This window comes from Platalea leucorodia (assembly GCF_965183815.1).
Source record: "Platalea leucorodia genome assembly, chromosome: 3".
Lineage (NCBI taxonomy): Eukaryota > Metazoa > Chordata > Aves > Pelecaniformes > Threskiornithidae > Platalea > Platalea leucorodia.
In genome coordinates this window covers 28372171-28395038 of record NC_138825.1, presented here as the reverse complement: position 1 = coordinate 28395038, position 22868 = coordinate 28372171, and the positions used below count along the sequence as shown (strand labels likewise).

Here is a 22868-nt window from a genome sequence, read left to right as displayed (position 1 = left end):
AAAAACAACACTTTAGCACACACGTATTAGTGTTCCTTTGTCGAAAATGGTTCACGTTGTGCTACAAGTGTTAGCATTATTAACATATATGATCATTTCCATGATAAAATGCTAATTTAAAAGGTACAAATTAATAACTTTGCCAAGCATGAAACTATGTAGGCTAAAAATTTCAGTGCCTGGAGTTCCTTTCTCCCCTATCCTCCCCCATGGCCAAACTGATTCAGTTACAATTTCCTGAGAAAACAACTTTTCTCATACTGAAGAGGGACCAAATCTCTGAGGTCTTCCTCTTCACCAAGGGCTCTGCCACTGCTTGCCTCCCCACACCACGAGCGGATGGCACACCAGCCACCCCATGGAGAAACTCAATGGTCTCCAGCTTTGCAGGACAGAGGCAAAGCCAGACACTGCCTGGGGCTCCAGGGTGGCCAGAACAGGACACCGAAAGCAGGAAAGCGTCCCTCCTGCACTCCCAAGGCCACACGGAGGAAGAACCTACATGCTCTGCCTAACCTGAAACACCAGGCATCGGCGTGGAAAAGTGCTGAGCTCTCATAGGCACCTCGCACCCATAGCAATCAGGTTTTTGACATGTACAGGGCTGTCCTACCTACGCACTTTGACAATCAAGTCTTCCGAGTTTCAAATTGGGCAATTACTTAATTAGAAAATTGGGTAATTAGCAGATCCTTTTGACCTTAATCTCTTTTTAACTTTACTCTTTATCTGTTAAATGTAAGCATCATCCCACACCACATAAAGGTTAATTAACACTTGCGGGCTACTGAGGCATCACCATAAAAGCTGTAGCAAAGTCAATGTTGAAATTCATGCATTTCTTTGAAAAGGAAGACTAAAAGCCTTGACATAAAAATAACATAGGGAGCCACGCAAAGAAAACGAAGGCAACTCAGAACACTGAGCAACTGCTTTTTAGGCAGAATCACCTTTTCCGAGTACTGACTTGGGGGAGACTATGATCAAGTAATTAAAGGCTGCATCTTAATACTTATATGATCCAGAAGATTAAATATACGCTTGAAGGACTATAGTTAAGCCCTGATTCTGGCTTTTATGTTCAGTCTTTGACTTCCCACTCATATCACTTTTCTTTAACCATATTTCATTACTGCATAAATCTACAAAAGACAGCAGCATTAATTGTCACTGATCTGCTTGACACAATTAATGATAATAACCATATTCAGGCTCAGACAAAAGTGCCAGGATTCAAAACATCACAAAGTCCAGAAAACATCGTAGAGAGTTCACCAAGAAACAAGGGATCATCTAAACCACTCTGGTTTTCCTGGAGTATTTTGCAAACTCATTTACACAGACCGGTACCCACCAGTTACCTGGTGGGCAAGGAAGTTGGTGTGAAGGCTTGCGAGTGGAAAATGGGGGTGGGGGTAGGGGGGTAAAGAAGGAGAGGAGGGGAGGGAAGAAAGAAAGAAAAAAGAAAGAGAACTCACAGTAATCTCAGATTCTCTGCCTCTCTCTGCACCCCTCCCTCCAGGGCCACTTTTTTTTTTTTTAACTGCTCTTGTCAGAGTGATGATGCTCATTTCTGCTCAGAGAAGCATCTGTATATTTAGGGTATCTTTTTTTCAGAATTGAAGTCCGAATTCATACAGGTTACCTCTGATTTTCCAAGCTATATTTCTAAAATATATTTCCAATATATTTTTTCCAGTAACATACAAATAAAAACCAAGTTTGCAAAACATTCAATCTTTAGATTGCAACAATGTAGGGAAAGTCCAACATTCCCCTTCACTGCAGTGCATCTCCTCTGCTGCAAAATATTTTAATTCAGTAGTGCAAACATACTTTTATTCTGAAACTTACGGAAACCTTCCAACATCTTAAATATTTATTGCTTATTTGGGCAACAAACTAATCTGAGTTTTTGTTTGTGGTGTGCTTTTAACAAGTACATTTTTGCCCCAGAGGAAAGCTGCTTCTAACTTTCAAGCTTGCTATATTCTTATCAATTCTAGGGTATAATTTCAGGAGCAAAAAAGAAAAGCACTGAAATCATTAAGTGAGATAACATCAGGCAAAGCAACATACCCTCTTCTTTTATGGATACAATTTATTTTGTACCATGCAATGTTTATTTGCAAAATTTTACTAATCTCAAATCCTGAAACACAAATGAATAATCTCCAGCTTCTGTTATCTAACAAGCGAGTCAGGCATTATCTCTGTAAATACAAGTGTTGGAACATTTCTGAAATTTGTTGTACTGGCTGCTTCATTGTGCTGCTCTTTTTTCCTTCCCCCAGGACTCATAAATAACTTTCTAATTTGTAACATCAAAAATACCACTGCACAAACTAAGCTTCTTTGATCTCATTCTGTGCTATTCTAAGCCACTCTATCATAAATACCACTATGCAAAACTCCATCAAGTCAGGAAAAATAGAGTCCTGGCCTATTTTATTAATTTCCTTTCCCAAAGAAATATGTTTTTGTCCATACTGTTACTTACGAATCTGGGTTGTACAGGTTGTGCAGCTGTCAGTGGTTGCTTGTGTTTCACAGGCAATAGGATGTTATCTTATAGATTTAGTATTATGTTTATGCAACAAGAATAGTCTCCTACTGAAATGATGGACACACCTATAAAAATATCAGTGTACTGCCACATTAAAGAGATGCACTTCTTAATATCAATATCAAACACAGAGCACAGTGCCTGCTGTTCTCACTCATCTTCATCTTCCTTCATGCCTAAGGGAAGGCTGTCTAAGCCTGTCCTTTACAGCATCATTTCAGGCCCAAAATTCATTCTTGAAGTGCAGACAACCCTGTTCATCAGCAATCCCCCAAATTCACAGCAAACCTCTTGTGGGTGCCTGGACAGCAGGGCAGGATGCCACACTCTTCCCACGGGACAGAGCCCTGCGCCGCCTCCCAGTTTGGTTTCGTGGTGCTGGGATCCCTGGGGCACTCGGAGCTCCCTCTCCCAAAACGCTCCTCTACCCTGTGGGGGAAGCCTTCCCTTTTGGCTCTGCTGGGAAGAGCGGGATCTGGCGGGTTTTTGTGCTCAGCAGAAACGCTTACACCAGAGGAGAGACACCAGGGCTGGTGTACGCAGAGGGTTATTTGACAGCTCTTATCTCTCCAAGTCACAGGACACAGTGATTTCAGATAAAGGTAAAATCTGTTTGGAAAGAGACTTAGCCACTCACCGCCTTATCTTAGTTTTCTGGTATTTCAGGTATACGAATTCCTTCCACTTATTCACAGCCCTATGCAGCCACTGCTTTACTACCTCTCAATACCAGAGCCCATTCAGTAAAATGGCAACTTTCTCTCCAACAAGCTGTAGTGACCTTGAAAAGTTATTGTCTTTCTTTGCATTTTCTTATCCAAAACCTAAGGATGGCAAAATGCTCCCTCCCTTGTAAAAAATAAGCTCTATTAAGATACAAGCCTTCTGGAGGGAGTATTAATTCCAGTGTTGTCTTCTGCCGTGACCACTCACCATGGCTGAGGTGCTGCCACAGCGGGGCCAGGGCGGCCGGTTGTGCTCGCATGCCCGTCACGCTCCGTCCCAGCGGGCAGCATCTCCTACAGAAGGCACCCCTTGCCCCAGCTCTGCACTGAAAAATGTTACACCCGCTGCTGCAGCAAGGGATATCATCTCGCAGTCGTAAAACCTCTCCTGTGTCTTGTAGGCAAAAACCGACATAAGGTTTGCTTTTGATATTTTTAAAAGTCCATTGTTTCTTGGGAGTGCGAGACTAAATCTCTCTAATCACAAGCTAGATCCAATACGACACTTCCAACAGCAGCAGTCAAAATCCCACTTTTTGTTTACCTCCAGCAAGATGCTTCCCCAACTTCTGCAACTGCTTGCAGCTTTGGTACTAGAGGAACACCTCTACAACAGCTAATGCTTACTCCAGGTGGAACCAAACAAACAGTGGGTTTGGATTTTTTTGCATAGAGAAGAACTAAAACTTCTCTGTACAGACTAGTCATAGTATAGATGCTGCTAAGCTATCTGCTTAGTTTCAAGGATAAAGCACAAGCTGCATGACTCCCACACAGCGAACCTGTAAGGTGATATCTGCAACTACTCATTGCACATTAGTCACAATCTCCATTTCAGTTACTACAGAGGAGCAAGTATTGAGAAATAAAGGGAATATTTGCACATTGTGTGTCATGGAAAACATTTCAGACCAGACAGCAAGCAGAAATATCTATATTGGTGTAAGTCAACAAAAAGGTCAAGAAGGGGAACCGAGCATAAATACAATTAAAAACCTGACTAGTTCTTTAGTTAAGCTCCTTTTGGTTTATTATGTTAGCAATTAAAACTGTCCCAGCGAAGCTTTGAAGTTAACACCTATAAACAAGGTGTGGGTGGAAAGCATTGCTCACACCTTTCCTGCCGCTGTGGCTGCTGCTGCTGTCCGACAGGAGACTGACTGCCTGGTCATCGACCCTGCCATTCTGCAACATGCCCTATCTGAACAGCCGTAGAAATATTTAATATTAAACATTTATTATTTTACAAAGAAAAATACTCTCTTAAACAATTCAAACTGCAGATCTACCATCAAGTGTTGCCATGTTTTCCTTAGTAAGGACACTACCAACAACAAGTTTCCACAAACACTCTACAAACAAATGAGGTAACTGTGAAATTAAACTGATTTAATTCATGAAGAGGAAGAACTCTTGAACAGCATGACAGACTTCTATACATGTGACTAGACATGTATTTTTAAAAGCTATATTTTAGGCTGCTTCCACAGAAATGAATACATAAAAATGAAGCCAGCTTCAATGATAATTTCAGTTGCTAATCCTGGCCCTATTACGCCTAAAATTGAAAACTCCACTGGAAAGGGAGGACTTAGGTCTCGTCTTTATTTAGGCTAAGGCACAAAGCAGGTTTCAGAATCGATTCACCTGCAAGCAAACACAGACACAGGGAAACAGTGTTTTGTGATGCTACAACTTCTCAGGGAAAAAACCATCACTGAACAGAACATTTTGGATGATGTAGGCAGGCTGAGACCTTCTAAAATTTCACCTTGAACATATTTTATGTAGATGTCCCACAAAAAACTGAAGTGTCATAATCGCTATTGATAAATCATACGAAACCATCATAAATGCATGCATGGAATTTGCCTGCATGGGAAAAACATCACCTCTTCACGAGGATATTTTTTTCTTCCTTCTCAAAGGACCCTTTAGGAAAATGCACATATTTCTTACGTGGAGTGTTTGCCCTATTTTGTAAACATAAAAGGGACCGTATTTCTATTAAAGTTGCTTAAATACATCACATTTTGTATCATAAACAAACAGGTCACTTATAACCTGTTCTTTCCATGGATGGAGCCTCTGAAGTGGAAGAAGTCTTCAGGTTTCTTTTCCCACTGTTTGCTACAAAGTAACAGTTTTTAGGTGAGGATAGGGATATGGGACTGATCGTGGATCCGTCTGGTATCAGAGATGATCAAGTACTACAAATACTTGATGGGGAAACAAGAACTAAATCGGGTTGTGACTAAGTAACAGCAACGTCATGAACCAGGAGCAAGCTGCATTTTTGCCCATTTTCTTCCTTCTCCCCCAAAACCAAGGGATTAATTAATCAAGAAGCGACACCAACCCAAGTCTCGTCAGAAATGGGAATCCTTATGTGCTAAAGTACACAAGTTAAAAAAAGGCAGGAATGCTTTGCAGCAAACGTACACCAGCACTGACGCCAGCGGACAGCCTCTCCGTCGCTGCTCAACCTGCCACCGCCGCGTCGGCCATCGCTCCCTCGCAGGCCTACCTCGGAGCTCTTCTCCTCAGTACGCAGGGCATCACGTCCAGCTTTCTATACCACATCAGGAAGAGCAATGCTAGGTACACCCTGCTTGCAACCCACAGAAAGTCAGTCTATAGTTTCATGCTAATGCACTTCAAACTAATTGAGTGAAAAATATACTGAAAAAAGCTATATATTGTAGGCCTATAGTGTTTGCAATTCAGTTCTCTTCTCCTTTTAAAATCCTGGAAATTTCCATAACTTTGATATCTGTGGGGGGAACAATCTAAAGCCAAAAAGTAATAGTTATTCTGAAAGCAGCTATCATCTTAAATCACAGAATTATCCAGTTTATTCCTTTAATGCTTATATTGTAAGATTAATTCCACATACACTTATTAAGCATTATCTATACTAATTCAGCTATTTATACATATAAAAGAACCTTCCAGGAGCATAAAATTTCTGCATAATACTGCCAGCCAAAATAAGAGGATCCTTCATGCATGAAGAGGACCCCCCCCGCCACAACAGAATACATCAATAAGAACAAAATTGTTTTTATACATTTTCAGCATCTTCTAACCTTTCCAATAATGTAATTTTACAAATTTTGTTTTATTTTTAGCATCAGCAGGAAAGAATTAAAACCTGAAGGACCAACTCAATCAGCTTCTTGTGGAAGGGAATGCTCGCTTCTATGCATCTCATAGGTATCAGAAATCTGACTGTGGGTATTCTCATGGTTTTAAATGCTTCTGAAGAGCATCACAAGCAAACAAGTGCAAAACCCAACAAATCCATGCATTTTTAGAGCATATGAAGAATGAAAAAGGTGCTGTGAGAGAAGAGCAAAGGCAGAAGATACAGCACCTAAATTCCATCTGTTTTTATGATACATCAGAGCATCTTCTCATCACACAATTAACAACTGTGACTAACGACTGTCACATCTGGTCATTCCTTCCCCGTTCACAGGGCGGGTTCTGCATGTCCAGCAGTTTTTCTGTGTTTCTTTGCAAGTTCTGCTCTCAGAGCCGCTCTGTCTCACTGCAGATTGAGCAGGTTGAAGAAGCACTTGAGTTTTGCATGCTGCAAGAGTGAGGTTTCCAATGCTGCTGCTTTCCTGATTAATTTACTTAGCTGTGTGAAGCAGGGGTGTGATGTAGGGTTCATAAAGATACTTTCTTAGGTTTCTTAATCTGAGCATTACTCAAAATTTGAAAGCAAAGACTCAAGTGCTGAGAAAGCATGTGCAGTCTGAACCTTTTTATCTGACCTTTAATGACAAGTTTGCTACATCAACTGCACCTTTGATATTTCACCAATTTTGGTACTTCAGCAACTTTGAGTGTGGCTTGCAATTACTTCACCTTGCAATTACTTTTGGCGACTGCTAAGAAAATGCTAACTGTTACCCTGCACAAGACATCATTATCTTCTCAACCCCCTTTTGATGACTAATACATATTCCTAGAACTGTTAGAAGTGAGACAGCCACCCGAACAGGCAAAGCAGAAGAAACATTACCAAAAAATGTAACCACGTTTTTGAAAGTTAACTATCAAGTTAAAGAAATGAGACTTTTCCACTGAGTCAGGGCAAGTATTAACTTTCTAAACAGTGTGAGATGAAAACCCCTACGGACCTCTACGATATTTGTAATTTTATGTCGTATCTACATAGCACTGCTGTTACAGTGCAATATTGCAGATATTTAGTCACATGTGTAATAATGCAGATATTTACCAAAGTATGGACCAAATATACTTTTTTTTGTTCTCAGTCGAGACACATTGGAAGATTTTTTAATGAGCTATGTACATGCAAACATTTACAGCACGTCTGCAGTCGGCGACGTGCAGAGCCAAACACCATGTTTGGCCTGACAGAGGGGTGCCCACAGCTCCGCGCGATGCCACCGCACCAACCTGTCCTGCGCACAGCCAGGTCAGACCAGGCACGTCCCTTCTCTCAGTTACCTGGAAAGGGGGTAGTATCTGAAGAGGAAATGGCACTATGACAATAAATTTACTGTAATGAACCCTGGAAACAGCTCGCCCACCTAGCTCACGGCTCACTTCATTAAGCATAGCCTCAGCTAACTCACGAAGCAAGTAAATACTGCTTAGTCCAACTGTGCTTATAATTACTCAATATAATCACTCAATAAAAGCTTCATTTAACTCTGCCAAATTAGTAGAAGGTGGTAAGTAAAACAATACTAACCTAAGAAAGTAGAACTTAAAAACAAGTATACATTTATTCTGCAAAATCTGGTAGACTTATGGCTGCATAATAGGCAGCAATGGTATTTTCACAAACTATGAGATGGGATTTCACCTCTAGACATAAGCCAAGGATCCTAGCTGAAGATGTCAAACTGATGTGGAAAATTATCCCAGTAAAGAGTGGCAGCTGTCATCATTTCTTTCTTTAAAGTATGGTATAATAAGCAAAGAAGCATACAAAAGTAAAGTAATATCCCATCCATCCCTACATTTGGAAAGCCCCATTTCCAGGCATTTAACCCCTTCAATTACAAGCATGAATGGCCATGTCTACAAAAATGCAACCCTTTGCCTTCATTTCTTTGTGACCACTGTTCCTCCTGGTAGGGATCAGTTTGCCTGTCTGTAGGGGGATCAATAGGAAGCAGATAATTTTCCTAAAATACAGCCTAAAGCATTTGGACTACCATAACCATGGGGAGAAGGAGCCCCAGCTCTTGTGGAATAGCTGGATTACATTTCACTATTTCTAGAAAATAGAAATATTTTCTCTGTCTCCTTCACCCAGGAAACTCACTGCGGTTCTTTAAGTGTGCTACTATCAAATAGTTTTTTCTGAAAAACAAGTTCAGAGAAACTATTAATACATTTCTAGACCAGCACTGTGGCCAATACTATTCTTATATAGCTTTTAATTTTTTAATATAGCTTCCTGTAGCAAAAATGTTTAAATGAGTCCTGGGCCATTCAGCAAGCCTGACCTTGGCCCCCAGCACAAATGGCTGCTCACTGAACGCTGGATTTGGAACTGCAGCAGCACTCACGGTACGTCAAAAGCTTTCCCCCGTCTTGCCAGTTGGAACTCTTGTACTAGGTGAGCCAGCGTAGGTTTATAAGGCAAGCTAGTGGGAATTTTCCCCTCCTTCATAAAAATATATCAACTGAAGGGAGGAGCACTTGCTCCGAGTCTAATACTTTTGGGAGATGGAAATGATAATGTGGACCGATTGCTTAACACTCAGAACAAATAATTTAGTTTTAAAACTACCCATGACATCCCTGACTCTCACATAGTCAAATCGTGTGTCAAACACACTGAAACCTACAGCAACTTAAATTTTTAATCAAACACTGAATCAACTAAGAGGATACAGACGTTTTCAGACTGTTTTTTTAAGTTTTTTTTTTAAGTATTAAGATAGTGATATGGAGTTTTACATTTATCATTATTATTATTGGCAGCGCCTAGAGTAAAGCTAGCTCAAAAGTTTTCAATGCAATTACAGCAAAAGTTGTCTCATTTAAAAAGGCTTCACTGCAACAGCACAAACATTGTAGTTGTGACAATCCAAGACTACAAGAAAAACATTATTTAGGGAGATGTAATCCCCTGAAATAGGCTGATACTTGGTTTATTTAACTGGTCCCCATCCAGTAGCTAACCATTTTAGGTAAAATATCAAGCTGAGAGTAGGACTCCCATGTCAAATTTGTCTATTTTTACCTACATAACAGGGACTAGAAAGAAAAAAAGCCCTTGTAATATCAAAATACTTAAAGCAAACTTCCACATGTTAGATACTAATTCAAAGCGCGTGCTACTTCTCCACAAGCGGCCGGGCAGGGAAGCAAGGCAGAAGGAGCAGCACCACGTTCTGGCACCATCACTCCCTGCCAGCGAGGCGGAGGGCAAAGCCTCTGCCAGCCAAGGTGCCCTCCAAGGCACGGTGACACCCCCGGGGTGAGCAGCACCAAGCCCAGGGAGGACTCGGTCTCACCCCTATGGAAACCCTGCAGAGCCACCTTTACCATCAGCACCTCTGGCAACCGGCAAACCACCATTGTGAAACAACACCTAAGCAAACTCCCTACTAGTCTTAACATTAAAGATAAATGCATTCAAATCAATTTAAGAGTCTGAAAGCAATAAATTTTATAAATTTGGGGACATTAGTGATTTGGTTTGGGTTTTTTTGTTTGTGGTGTTTTTTTTTCTTTTTTTCTTTTTTTTTCTTCCATTTATAAATACTGTTTACAATGCCAAGTGTCATTAGAGGCAAATATTTAACTAAGCAGCACGCAAAACTAAAGTTTTGTTTGCAGGTAAATATTTTCCTTAGTCAAACTGAAAATTTGTATCCTGATCTGTATCACCTAAGCTAAATTCTAGCCCAGATCTAATTTGATAGCTAAGATTTTCCTGAAGGGACATGTTATGGCATAAGCCCTTGCCTTAACATTAGTTACAAAAGGCTAATTAAATACAAGTAGAAAAAGAAGTTGTCCCTACTGACATCACACAAGCTTTTATAAAAATCTGATTAAGCTACCCATCAGCACTGATATCCCATATGTTAAAAAGAGAGTGCTAGTTATTCACTGCTCAATTAGGAATTTATTTTTAGCTTTGGCAAGAAATGAGTAATTGGACATATATACAATGATACCTGTACACAAAACAAACCACAATTAAAGGCAAGGTAAAGAAGTTCCTATAGAAAAGCATATCACTGTAGGATACTTAGCAAAAAAAAAAAAAGTTATCCCTCAAAACCTCACCTGAAATACCCTACTGCTAGTACAAAGCCTTAATCTCCTTCAAATAAAGCAAGAACGAGCATGTATGGCCCCCCCCCCCCCCCCCCCCCAAAATTAAATTCTTTCTACAGCTTAATCTCAGGCTTTTTCCTACTTGTTACCACTGCAAAGTTGCTAAAAGCCCTCAAGGTAAGGAGCTCTAGAGGATGTGGTTAGAAATTTCGTATGAACCAAGCACTTGTTGATTCTCCATCGTACCAGTTTCTTATCGCTGTAAGTTTACTTGCCAGCCAACACACATTCCTCAGAAAACTTTATATAAAGGTACATTAGGTTTAATGATATAAGTAGGAATCAAGTTTTGAATCAGCAGAATATATTACACTGATAAGAGTAACCAAAGCGGCATTTTCTTTTAATTACAAATGCTGTCTTTAACTCTTATTCAGCAAAATCCTCAGTCTTGTACCAAGATTTTAATCAAGATTATTTTCTAAGATGCAGAAAAAAATTAAAGTAGAACATATGCATTGAGAAAAGGATCTATTTCTTGCACCTTATTCTGCTGGATTTCTAGACAAATCTCAAAGGTAAGTCCATCATGCCACACTCCTGAAATTCAAGATCTGCCTCAAGCTCAAGTCTGAGGCACTGCTGTGTTTTTTACAGACGATCACAGAAACTCTTGCTAAAAGCCATTAAAGTCAATGGAAACGTCTGAACATAAACCTCTACTCATCAGTAACAAAGTTGCAAGTTATAGCCATAAAAATGCTGTTCCTTTGAATTTTGTTCTGAAGATAAACAGTTAAGTATTAGCTTTCTTCTACCGTGAAAATCCTCGCAAACCTCCAAAAGACCGTGTGAAGCACTTGTAATTTTAAAATTTCCAACTCACCCTCCCTCTTTCCCGAGCCTTGCAACATCCTGAATTCTAAACCGAATGCTTTGAATTCTGAAGCAGATAAAGTACGGTGCATTGCTCACTTCAAGAAAGTACACTGTAACAAGGTCATTCCTTTCTCCTACTAAATACACACAGAAATCTATGCATTAAATACCTACCCTTATTTTTTTTTTTTTTTAAACAAACTTTCCTGCTGACCATCATATTTTAGGCCAGAAGTGTTTTTCTATGCAAGATGCTGTATTCGTATCAAAATCGCACGGCGTGAATCAGCAAACAAAGAAGAGCTGCTCAGTGACATTTGTTTCGTTCGCAATAACACGCTGCCCCACCGTATACAAGAGCAATACGTTTTATCTCTGATCCGATTTGTTGGTGGGGGTTTCGGTTGGTCTTTTTAAGACTTAAAAAAGACTTTTGTAAAGACTTAAAAAACTCATACTTTTGGTTGGTACAGCTAGAATGCTGCAATTAATTACCCGATTTACACTCAAGAGAGGCTGGTTTGATAGCGGCTGTTTAAAGAAAGGAAATACGCGTTGAAATATTTCATTTTTACTACGACACTAGGAAAAATAAACCGGGGGGGGGGGGGGGGGGGGAATTAGTTCTTCAAGGCCAATACATGTTTTACAGACACAAAAAGTACAGCAGCGCACACTGAAGCTGCGGCAGATGCAGTTACGAAGCACCTACTTTGAACGAGCCTTTACTGCCTCCTGCCTGAGAGGCCCCCGTACGTCTCCTGTGGAAAGCATAAACCTGAGGGGTGGGAAGGCAAGGCTGGACCCACCGCGGCAGCTCTTTCCCGAGGGCCGCAAAGGGTCTCTTGCACAAAACGCCTCCCGCTACCAGTCCCAAGGCCGGGCTGGGGCGGCCGGTGGGACCCCCGCTGCCGAGCACCCGCCACGCCAGGAGCCTTCTGTCCAGCAAGTCATAACTTCGTCATTATCTCCCTGTCATTCTTCTCTGCTGTCCACATACGTGGAATTTTATTTCTCTTTTTAATTTTTCAAGGTTCGGATGCTGCACGGCGGCGAGCCACCTCAGCCTGTGAGTAAGCGCACCTTGCCGGCTGCTGACGAGGGCGCAGAGCTAACTTAATCACGCAGACGAGCGTCTACTCCGGTGTTTACAGCTTTCCCTTCTCCCCCCTGCGGGGAAGGGAGCTGCGGGACGAAAGGAGCTGGCGGTCATTTTGGGAGAGCCCTGGCAGGCGCGCTGCGCGGCGGGCCGGGGGGCGCGGGCCCTCCCCGGCGGGGCGGGCGGCGGTACTTTACCCGTGCAGAAGCCGACGAGCGCCGAGGGGTCGCAGGCTGCGGCCAGGCAGGGCAAGCTGTCTTCCATCCCTCTCACCGACGCCGCCAGCGACGCCGAGCCGGCCCCCTCAGGGCCCCCGCCGCCCTCCCGGCGAGGCTCAGAGCGAGCCCCCGCGGCCCGGCCCGGCCGGCATGCCGCGGGCTCTGAGGAGACCCCTCCCGGGCCCGCCGCGAAGCCCCGCCGGCGGCGGCCGGTGCCCGCTGCCTCTCCCCGCAGCCCCGGCGAGAGCGAGAGGCTGGAGCGGCTGGGACGGGGACAAAACTCGGCGGCCGCCGCAGGGAGTGGCCAGCCCTCAGACGTCAGCCACGCGCTCGCACGGCGCCCGCGGGGCGCGGGCAGCGCCGGGAGGCGGCCGCCCCGCAGCCGCCGGGGCCCCGCGGCTCGGACGCCTTCCCCTCCTCGGCTTCCCCGCAGGCAACCGGCTGCGGGCTGCCCGCGGGCAGGGCCGTGCGCCCTCCCCACCGGCCACCGCGGCAACGGGGCTGCCGCACGGGCAGCCCGCCACCCCCCGCCGCCATCGCGCTGCTCCGCCAGGTACTTAGGGCCCCCTTCTGAAATCGTGACATTAACGATAAAAAGCCAACGGCAATCAGTTTGCCCTCGGTCTGAGCGTAAGGGAGAACCACAGCTGGCTAAGGAAGAGGATTTTTATACTCGGTCAATTCAGATAAACCATTATTGTTCCAAAGCGCGTTTGCCCGTGTGTCAGAAACGCCACAGATCGAATGTCACTCAAAGCACAATGTGACATGAAAAGTTCACACGGGGGGGGGGGAAGGGGGTGGTTGTTTGTCCAGTATTATATTTGAATATTTTTCGTATGACGTCTTTCGAGATGAAAAAGCAATGACATCACCGGCAATATACTCGTATCCATTACATTAAAATGAAGCAAAATATCGTGGCTTAAAAGCAGCAGCTTTGCAAACCTATCGTTGTATTCAGCAGAAGGGAACTCGTATTACAAATGCATTACAATCTATTTAGCATGATCGTGATTTCGTCTGTCTTGCAAGATGAAGCACAGCCAGATGAGAACTAATGAATGCAACATGTGTTCATTCTTTTGGTAGCCGTGCCTGAAGCCAATTGGCAGAATAACTACAGCAAGATAAATGTCAAAACAAAACTATTTGTGAATATGTACTGCATATATTTTGCCTCATCTCTCTATCATACTTCAAATAGTTTAGTATTTTCAAGCTTTGCAAGCATATTAAATATGCTCTGGATTAAAGTTTTGATTTCCAGACAACAGGGGAAAAAAAAAAAATATATATATATATGGGGGAAGTCCATGTCTCCATTCAAAAAAACAAGGAGGGGCAGCACTTTCCACCCTCACAAACTAACGGTTGATAAGAAGGTTCATAACAACACATAAGTTAAGACAGCACACAAAGGGCTTTGTATGTTTTCCCCAGAACTATCAGTCTACATAATTTCAGCAGCATCTCGCTTTTCCGGCAGCTCCTGACACACTGGAGGAATTGACCTCTGCAGTGATTTAAAAAAAGAGAAAGGCAGTCAGCTGAACACAGCTCTGCAGTATGAAGCCAGCCAGACAACTACCATGATTAATAAAAGGAAGGGACTAAGAAACTGTATGGTAGAAGATGATAGAGGGTAAAAAGCAAGGGCACACAACTAAGGAAAGGACCCTAACTAAAGCCAAGGGCCTCAACACGCAGCCACGGCACCAGGATTGACCAAGAGCTCACACTTCCCACTTGTTCCAACCACTATGTTGCATCATGTTGTTAGATTAAACAATCTTAATTGCAAATACCAAGTCTTATCTTGGGTGGGTTGGACACACAGAACTATTTAACGTGCACAGACATACATTTTGGTATCCCTTAAAACTCCACATCCTTCCTAATACAACTATGAAGCCCTGAAAGAAACTGCGGGCAAAAATCCTCCATGAGGCCAAACAGACACTGTATGTGCTGGTAAAGGCTGGCACAGAGAACAGAAAGAGGCTTCATTTGCCATTTTAAGTGGCCATTAGTGCTCCGAACGATGACAGATTACATACAACTGGCAGGAAGCATCCAATGTAGTTCAAACTAATAAAATTTTTTAGAATGTCTCATTTTTAGAGTAAGTAAAACACTTTGTATAAAAGAAGTTAGGGTCTCCTACTGTACTAAAAGGCTATGAAATACTGATTATTTCCAGATATCTATGACCCTGATTTTTAGCTCTAAAAAGAATGGATTTCCTCAGCATAGGAAAAAAATAAGAAGTTGCATTAGGGCAGTGTTTTAAACAAAGCTTAATACCTGCCGAACCAAAAGCATGCAGGGTGAGGCAGAAGGGAGCAAAGCAAACGTCAGAGCACCTTCAGAATGATCCTCTGAACACTAATGTTTGAAATAAGATTTCAGATGGCCCACTGTATACAGCTCACCCTGAAAACAGCAGAAGCAGTTTCAGTCCACTCATCACCTGTTCCCTGCTGGGGATCAAAATTCCTTGGTTTGCCTTTAAATCTCTCATGAGAGCCTGAACTCCTCATTAGGATTTTTCACTCTAACTCTCGCCCATTGCTATCCTTCTAAGCAATCGCGCTATCTTCAACAGCTCTCTACCTCTAACCTTTTCAGGCTTAAACACCATCTCAGGCTCCTCTTCTCTGCTGTTATTCAACATGAATGGTGGGGGATGAGGAGGGACTCCTCTTGAGTATTTTAGGTAAGCACAAACGATGAAACAAGTACTTAAAATATGGCACAGACCAAATAAAGCACATACGATGTAGGCAAGTAACCTTTGCCTAGGAAAAGACCTCTCAGAATATTAGTGGTGCAAAGTACAACGTCACACCATGGGGAAAAAAACCAATCAACCAACCCTCTTCCATCTAACATAATAAAGAAAGTTAAAGATCAGGAATAGAGCTACACATGTTATACAAGCACAGAATATTTTGTTTGTCCCCAACATACAGATACTTAGGAACATTACACGTGGTAAGAACAGCAGATGTCTCGCAGACAGCAGCAGCGGCAGTCAGATTATGAACCTATGAAAGGAGTAATTTTAGACATTTCAGGTTTTCACGCACCAAAAAGCACTCCAACCCACATTTTCTTCAGAGGTGGGAGCAAAGAGTTCCTCCAGCTTTTGAAGAGAGCCATAGGAAAGCATGAACTCTTTGGAGTCATCACTTCCACGTGAAGAGGAGAAAGAAGTTGGTCCCCTGCCCCATACCCCAACCATTGCCTTTGATCAACACAGCCCCAGTCAAGGAAACTGGGAGTGCCCCTGCCAAAGCTGCTGCACAGACTGCAGAACAGACACCTTGTCCCCAGGATGCCTTTAGTCGTTAAAAACCAGAGGAAGATCATTTACTGAGCTTCCTTGGCAAGTGATCCTGCTACCAAGAAAATAACATGCAGTGTTATTACACTGCAGTGACATGGAATTTGGAAAAAGTCTAAGCCTATTTTCACAGAAGAGGGGTCTCTTCATCTCCTTCAAATTTAGGAGAGTGCAGATCCAAGAGCTGCTACATACAGCAATCACCTTATCTTCCCTTCAAGGGATGACTGGAAACTCTCCCTACCGACCTTTCCTTCAGAAAACCTGTGGCCACAACTGTACCTAAACAATATAAAGTGATAACTGTACTGAGACTAGTTTAATGACTCTCTTGCTGTTGAACTGCAAGAGGGCAGCACTAGTTAATTCTGTTTCTTCATATGTATAAAACTAATTTTGTTTCCACTGGCAAACAATCCTTCAATTACTTTGCTTTCTTCTTTCTGAAAAGAAACTGCAGCAATGTTGGCAATTAACCTCATGGCCAAACAGTATCACCTTTCAACAGCTGCGTGCACCTCTGTTCCACTATTACCTTTACGCCATGAAAAAGAGAGAGTAACAATTATTTCTTCAATAACTACCCAATTCCTAAAGACTTGAAACTTTTATTCCTTTTTCCTTCGGGAAAAAAAAATATCCTTTCTGAAATCAACAAACTGTTTTTAAAACCATGTTTTATCTGCAATCACCTAACTAGCACAACAGATCAAAACTATCTCATCAGATGAGACAAAAATAATTAAGCACAGTTTTAAAACACACACTTTGGTTAAGGATGCTCATTGCATCAGGCCTGTTTCCAGCAGGACTTGTGAGGTGTACAGAGGTTAGTAAGCTAGGAAGGACAAGGGCAGCCTCGCAGGACCCAGTGATCCCATTAACACCTGGGGGATGCAGCAGCCTCTGCTGGCTCCTCTTCACTCCAGGTGCTGGCACTGTAATAAAACCTATTAAAGTCCCATTCTCTGAAGCATTAATACCAAGAGTGACAGAAGGCAGGACCTTTGGCTACAATTAAGGTCACTTACGGTTGGCATATGGCAGCGCTACTGCTAAAATAAGCATCCCCGCCCTTCTCCTATATCCTTGCCATCCTCATCCTGCTCCGGCCACTGGCACAATCGCTCGCGGGGCTGGGCAGGGAAGCACGCCGGGAGACCGCACAGGCTGAAAACAACCCCATCAACACCAAACCAGGGAAACTCACCAGGCCAGTTGTATGGCGTACGGCACAGTGAACCACGCTGCAGCAGCGGGGAGGCGGCAGCACCCGCTGGAAAGAGCGGTGGGAACCGTGCCTGCCAACAGCAGCTCTGCCCACGGGTGACTTAAGGTGATTGTGAAACAGCTACACTTGTAAATCACCTTTCATTGCCAGAAAACTGAGTGAAACGAGAACTGATACAGATGAGAGCGAAGTCCTCCTCGAGTGAGCAGTGCCAGGTCAGGACATGGCTGTGAGCACACGGCGGTGCCAGATGCCGTTTCCTGATCACCCCTCCCAGACTCTAAACAGAGCTCCTTCATCCTGCGGGCATTTTTCTCAAACAGCTAGCACGCAGAAAATGTGAGAAACAATAGGTGTACATCAGATCTTAAAGGCTGTCCTAAGGCTGTCCTCCAGAACTAAACCATACCTGTGCCCATGCAGTCAACCACTTCAGAAAGGCATCTGAATGGGGAATTTTTTTTTTCCCAAAACCACGTTGCCTAACTCGAAAAAGAAAACCCACAAACAATCCAAAGCCCTCCAAATGCAGATGCATGCTTTAAGAATAACCACCTGAATGTCTATTTTTGTCAGGTAGGTTTTCTGCTGCATCAGCTGCTTACTCTAGTTTGCAGAGGCAGCTGCACCAACACGACCAAGGTGGCAGCAGGCTGATGCCGAGAGTAGGAAGGGTGGCAGTGTTTAAGGCTGGTATTTCACCGAGCCTAACATCAAACCACAGCTGTAGCATGCCTTCCGCTGCCTGCTGGGAGCACGCATAGCAGACTGCTTGCAGCTGCTTTCCTGCCTACCCATCAAATGCAGTGTGGAAACAGCCAGCAAACAAGATGAAAATGTATTAAATCTAAAACACGGCCATAAAAAGGTTTCTCCTGCAAATTTTATTTTGGGCGTATGTTCCAGACCACAGTCCAGACCGTGTAACCTACATGGTGGCCCATGAAAATGTGCAACCCTGCCTCTGAGAAAAGGAAGAGTCTGAACAGCAGCATCCTTGTCAGATGCAGTCTGTATTTTTGTGGAGATAATTCCAGTTTTGTCTCTGGTCAAGAACCTACGCAGCTTCAAACACAACAGTTTTGGCTAAGCAATATTTTTAAAATTACAGGTAAATCATACAAGGTTGTTAAATATGAAGCATTTCCATTTTCTGAAAGCGATCAGCAAAACTTTGATTCTTAATAAAGACAACTAACTGGTAATCTTATTCATACCAAAGCTATAGTTATGGACTAGCTATGGTTAAGTAACTGCTGTCTAATCATTTAGCTCAGGCCAACAGAAAGAAAAATGTTGCTCTTGCCATGCAGAAGAGGGGAAACTGCAGGGGAGAGACCAACTGCAACAGTGTTTTTTAACAAAGCACTTTCAAACTAAAGTATCTACTTCTAGAAATATTACACTGCTTAAGAGTTGCATATTCTTTCAAAAAAAGGTTAAATGTCATTCTTTCATATCAAAACATCTCCAAATGTTGGCTGTTTCCACTAACATATTGCTACAATGTTGACTATTTTTACTACTTTTAAAAGTAGTAAAAAATAAACTAAGTGTAAAAAACCCATCGGAATTTGAGAGAGTCCACTATTTATGACAGAGACCAGAGAGTTTCTCATTTACTATCCACTTTGAGATGCTGAGGAAGTAAAAAAGCCTTTACGAAAGCATCACCAACAAAAAGGGCAATCCTTCGCACAAAACTAATTCTTTTTGAGGGTATCCAGCATGAGACTTGTGGATGCACAGAGGGCTCGCACAGTGGGTGACCGGCTCAGCAGTGCACGGGGATGACGCAATCCTTGTTGTGCACAGAAAGCTCCTCTGTGGGCAGCAGATAGGGATGGGAAACACATCCCAAGAGGGTGGCTCAGACGTAACCACGCGTCTTGGTACGGCACATAAATGAGGACAAAAAACCACAGACGCTAGTCAGGCTTAATCCAGATGGCTAGGAACACCTTTCGGCTTCCAGACTTGTGCATACGCCCACAGAACGCAAATCTTCCACCTGAGGGGTGGGGTGATCATCTCCATTTGTGACCACACAGCATAAACACAGTATCTCCTATTTAAATATTATCTAGTACATGCAAATGTGATGTAGGTGTCGGACCTTATACTGTTGCAACACTTCAGAGTTTGACCTTATCAAAAGATCTTTTACAGCCACACAGTTTTGACATATTATATAGAACAGCTGTACAGTCCATAAATTAATTACCCTTCCGATGGCACAGTACTAAACAAAGTGGTTTAAAGGGAATCTGTAGAGACAGTTTTATATCTGTGTCATTCCTTTAAATTTAGTTGACACTAGATTTTGTACTCTCAGTAAAATGGGTCACAGTAATAAACATCATGGTTTGTTTACAAATATAGGATTGGACTGTTGTGAAATCCTCAGGCAGGGCTTATGACCTAAACTGTTGGAAGAACATAAAAAATATACATACTTTTTTTTTTTTTTTTTTAAAGACAAATATGGAAACTCCTGTTTACTTCTCTTGCTTTTCAGTAGCGTTCTCAGTATTATATTTCAGCTTCACTTTAAAACTTGGTGAATATAAAATGGGAAGAACAAGCCACACTATTTCCATGAATTGTTTCATAAAAAATTGTCATTAGAAGGAACCAGCTTGGTTCACACACAGAGGTCAAGAGAGACCTTTCAACTAAGTCAGCAAATGAAATGTCAGACTAGAGGTCACTCTTACTTGAAAGTCTGAATAACATTATTGACACAAAATTAGGTATTGATTTCCAATTTATTCTTCCTGTAGTAATAGTAATGTTACAAAAAACTGACACAACTGATACCTTTGCCAGCCTCTCTGGAGAACAACCAAAAGGACAGTAGGAGACAACAAGCAACCCACCATTTTAATTGGTAGCTCTTTCACAGGTCAAGACCAAGGTCAACTTTTGACTACAGAAATGTGTGTTGATATTGCCAGAAAAAATATTCTATAGGTCAGGAAAAATAATTTCTTCCTCTGGATCATCAATCCTGTTATGACAGCTAAAGGTCAAAGCAAAGACCAAAAAGGCTAATTAGAGAGAGGGAGAAAGGGGAAAGAGAAACTTTGATGTGCAGCGGTAGAGGTCTAACTGAATTGACAGATTAAACAGCTGTGGTGTAGACAAGGACACACCATGCTATGGGGGAAAAACACCACACAAGGAAAATGGAGAAGGTCCTTGGTGGCTTTAAGAAATGCAGTTGTAGTTTCTAAGAATCCAACTTACCAAAGCTTCGGAGTCCTACTAAAGGTCAGAAGCGGCAGGAATTTGATGCTATCGTATTACATAAGAGGCATTTTCGTACACTGCAAAACCACCGGCCCTAGGAGGTGGGGATGGTTACGGCAGTATATGATCAAGCTCACTATGTCCTTACTTGACCACAAGAAGCTTCTGTACTCCAGATCTACCTAGTCATCTTCAAGTAATAAGAGCTGGAAAACAAGAGAACAATCCAAAGCATACTGAAGTCACGACTTTAACAGTAATTCAATCAAGCCTCAAATGAAGAGTTTACCCATCTGTTCTTTCAGAAAGATGAAAGTCCATGATCTAAGTGAATAAAATACCAGGGGTGATGGAACTACGATTAAAAACAACTTCTTCACCATCAGAAGAGACAACAGTACTCCTCCTGCTGACTGCTCCAAGCTCCCGAGGCGTTAGCATAAAGAATAATCTATATATATTTGCATAGGAAGTAAACTAAAAGAATAAAAACTATTCCACACACACACACACCTTTTTTTGAAATACAAACTATGGCAGCATTTGTATTTTTCTTAATACAAGAGGGCATTCCCAATCCATGAAGCCAGGTGGTTTCATGTAACTAGCTGCTTACGTGCAAGTTACGTGATATGAGCACAATTCCACCACAGGATTTTTAGATAGAAACTTGACAAATACCTTTACACATAGCTTTTTTTAATCCAAGTTTTGGGGATTTTTTTGTGCATGTTTCTTTTTTAACACAAAGTTCTAACCTACAGACAACTTTGTACATACAACTTTGATTTGAACTATGTATTCCCTATTAAATGGACTGTAAACATTTTTTTCCTCATAACAGCTTGAACAATGTTTAAAACACTCCACAAAGCCAGGTGGAGCATCACAGCATTGTAACTGCACATTGCTACACAGCTTTTCAATTATGGACATAATAAAGCATCATTTTATTTACAGTCTATGTTTTTCTTTCATATTCCAAATTTTTAAAGTAAGTGAGACGATCTCAAGACAGTCTTGAGACATAAAAGACATTCAAACCTTAGTAAAGTGCTCTAAATTAGTTAACAAGATTTTTTTTTTTTTTTTAAATCATGTATACCATAGATCACATCTGGCCACTGAAATACTCAGTCCAGATACAAGCCCCCAACCCTCCCCCATTCTTCCTTTTTCTCTCCCCAAGCCAAAAGAATGTCATTGTTTTTAAAAAGTTTTTGTCAAAACAAAGCTTCAGAAGACAAACTAACAGTGATTTATTTATCAATAAGTTTGTAATCAACACGGGAGCTTACAGGACACTGAGCAACTGACAAAATTAGGTTTTCAACCTTATTTAGTAGAAATGTTTTGCCTGCTATCTCTATAAACAGGAAGACTCAGCTATTTCCTTCAACCAACTGCGAGAGACTTACTAACATAACAGAGCCTGCAGCAACATCTACTTGAAAATAACAAACCTGTAATGCCGGACATTTTATTATGCTTCTCCACTGGCTGTATTTACAGCATGAATATGCTTTTTCTATTTTCAACGTAAATGAAAATCCTTCTACAGGAAAGCGTACACTACCAAATTATATCTCAGGACACCAGAACTAAAGGAATGGTATTAGGTACCAATGAGAAGACCGGCTAAAATACCAAGGAAAAGAAAATTCCAGTCCCTTTTTCTGAAGTTGTCACTAAACATTGTGTTTCTTTAGGCATCATTTGAGGATGCATTCAGTTTGCAAGGTAACAGATTTGAAGCAACCTTAGAGGCATCATCCAACCAAAAATACAGGTTTTCACTCTTCTGTCAAATTGCTCAATATTCTGCCACCCCATAGGAAAATAAAGTGTAAAATTATACTACAGGAATTAACGAATTGTTGCAAGTCACTTGTGCAGCTTTCCTACACTTGAATAGCTAGGACATTTACATTTTAACGTAAACATATTTGTATCTCAAAAGTAATCCTTTAAATAACTGTTTTGCATTTTTTTTTCCTGCCACTATACACCTCCTTGTTGAAAAGTGTCCATCACCCTGCAAGGTGGCCCACAAGGAGGGAGCTCCCCCCAGCCCCTTTAAAACGAGGTCAAGAGAGAGCAGTTGTGGATTGCAAATGACTATACTTCACACCTTTCAAGATTTTCTTAACAGATGATTTATACCTCAGTATTTTTCTTTGCTAGTCTCTTAACAGAATTCAAATCACTCATTTTATTTCACCCAAGGAGGAGTATTTGATTTAATGATTAACTCATTTGATGGGT

General features: G+C 42.0%; 1 protein-coding gene across 3 annotated transcripts in view; it reads right to left on the bottom strand.

Annotated features, from left to right (window-relative positions):
• The window catches only part of EML4 (EMAP like 4), a 168913-nt gene that overhangs the window by 83029 nt on the left and 63016 nt on the right, over positions 1 to 22868 (bottom strand). For 2 of the 3 annotated variants that reach the window (XM_082307570.1, XM_082307571.1), the window contains exon 1: positions 12751 to 12818. The exons of the other annotated variant lie outside the window; for it this stretch is intronic. In XM_082307570.1, the coding sequence (XP_082163696.1) occupies positions 12751 to 12817 (67 nt within the window). In that variant the 5' untranslated portion in view covers position 12818. Of the gene's footprint in view, positions 1 to 12750; positions 12819 to 22868 lie in introns of those variants that run through there. 3 annotated transcript variants of the gene reach the window in all.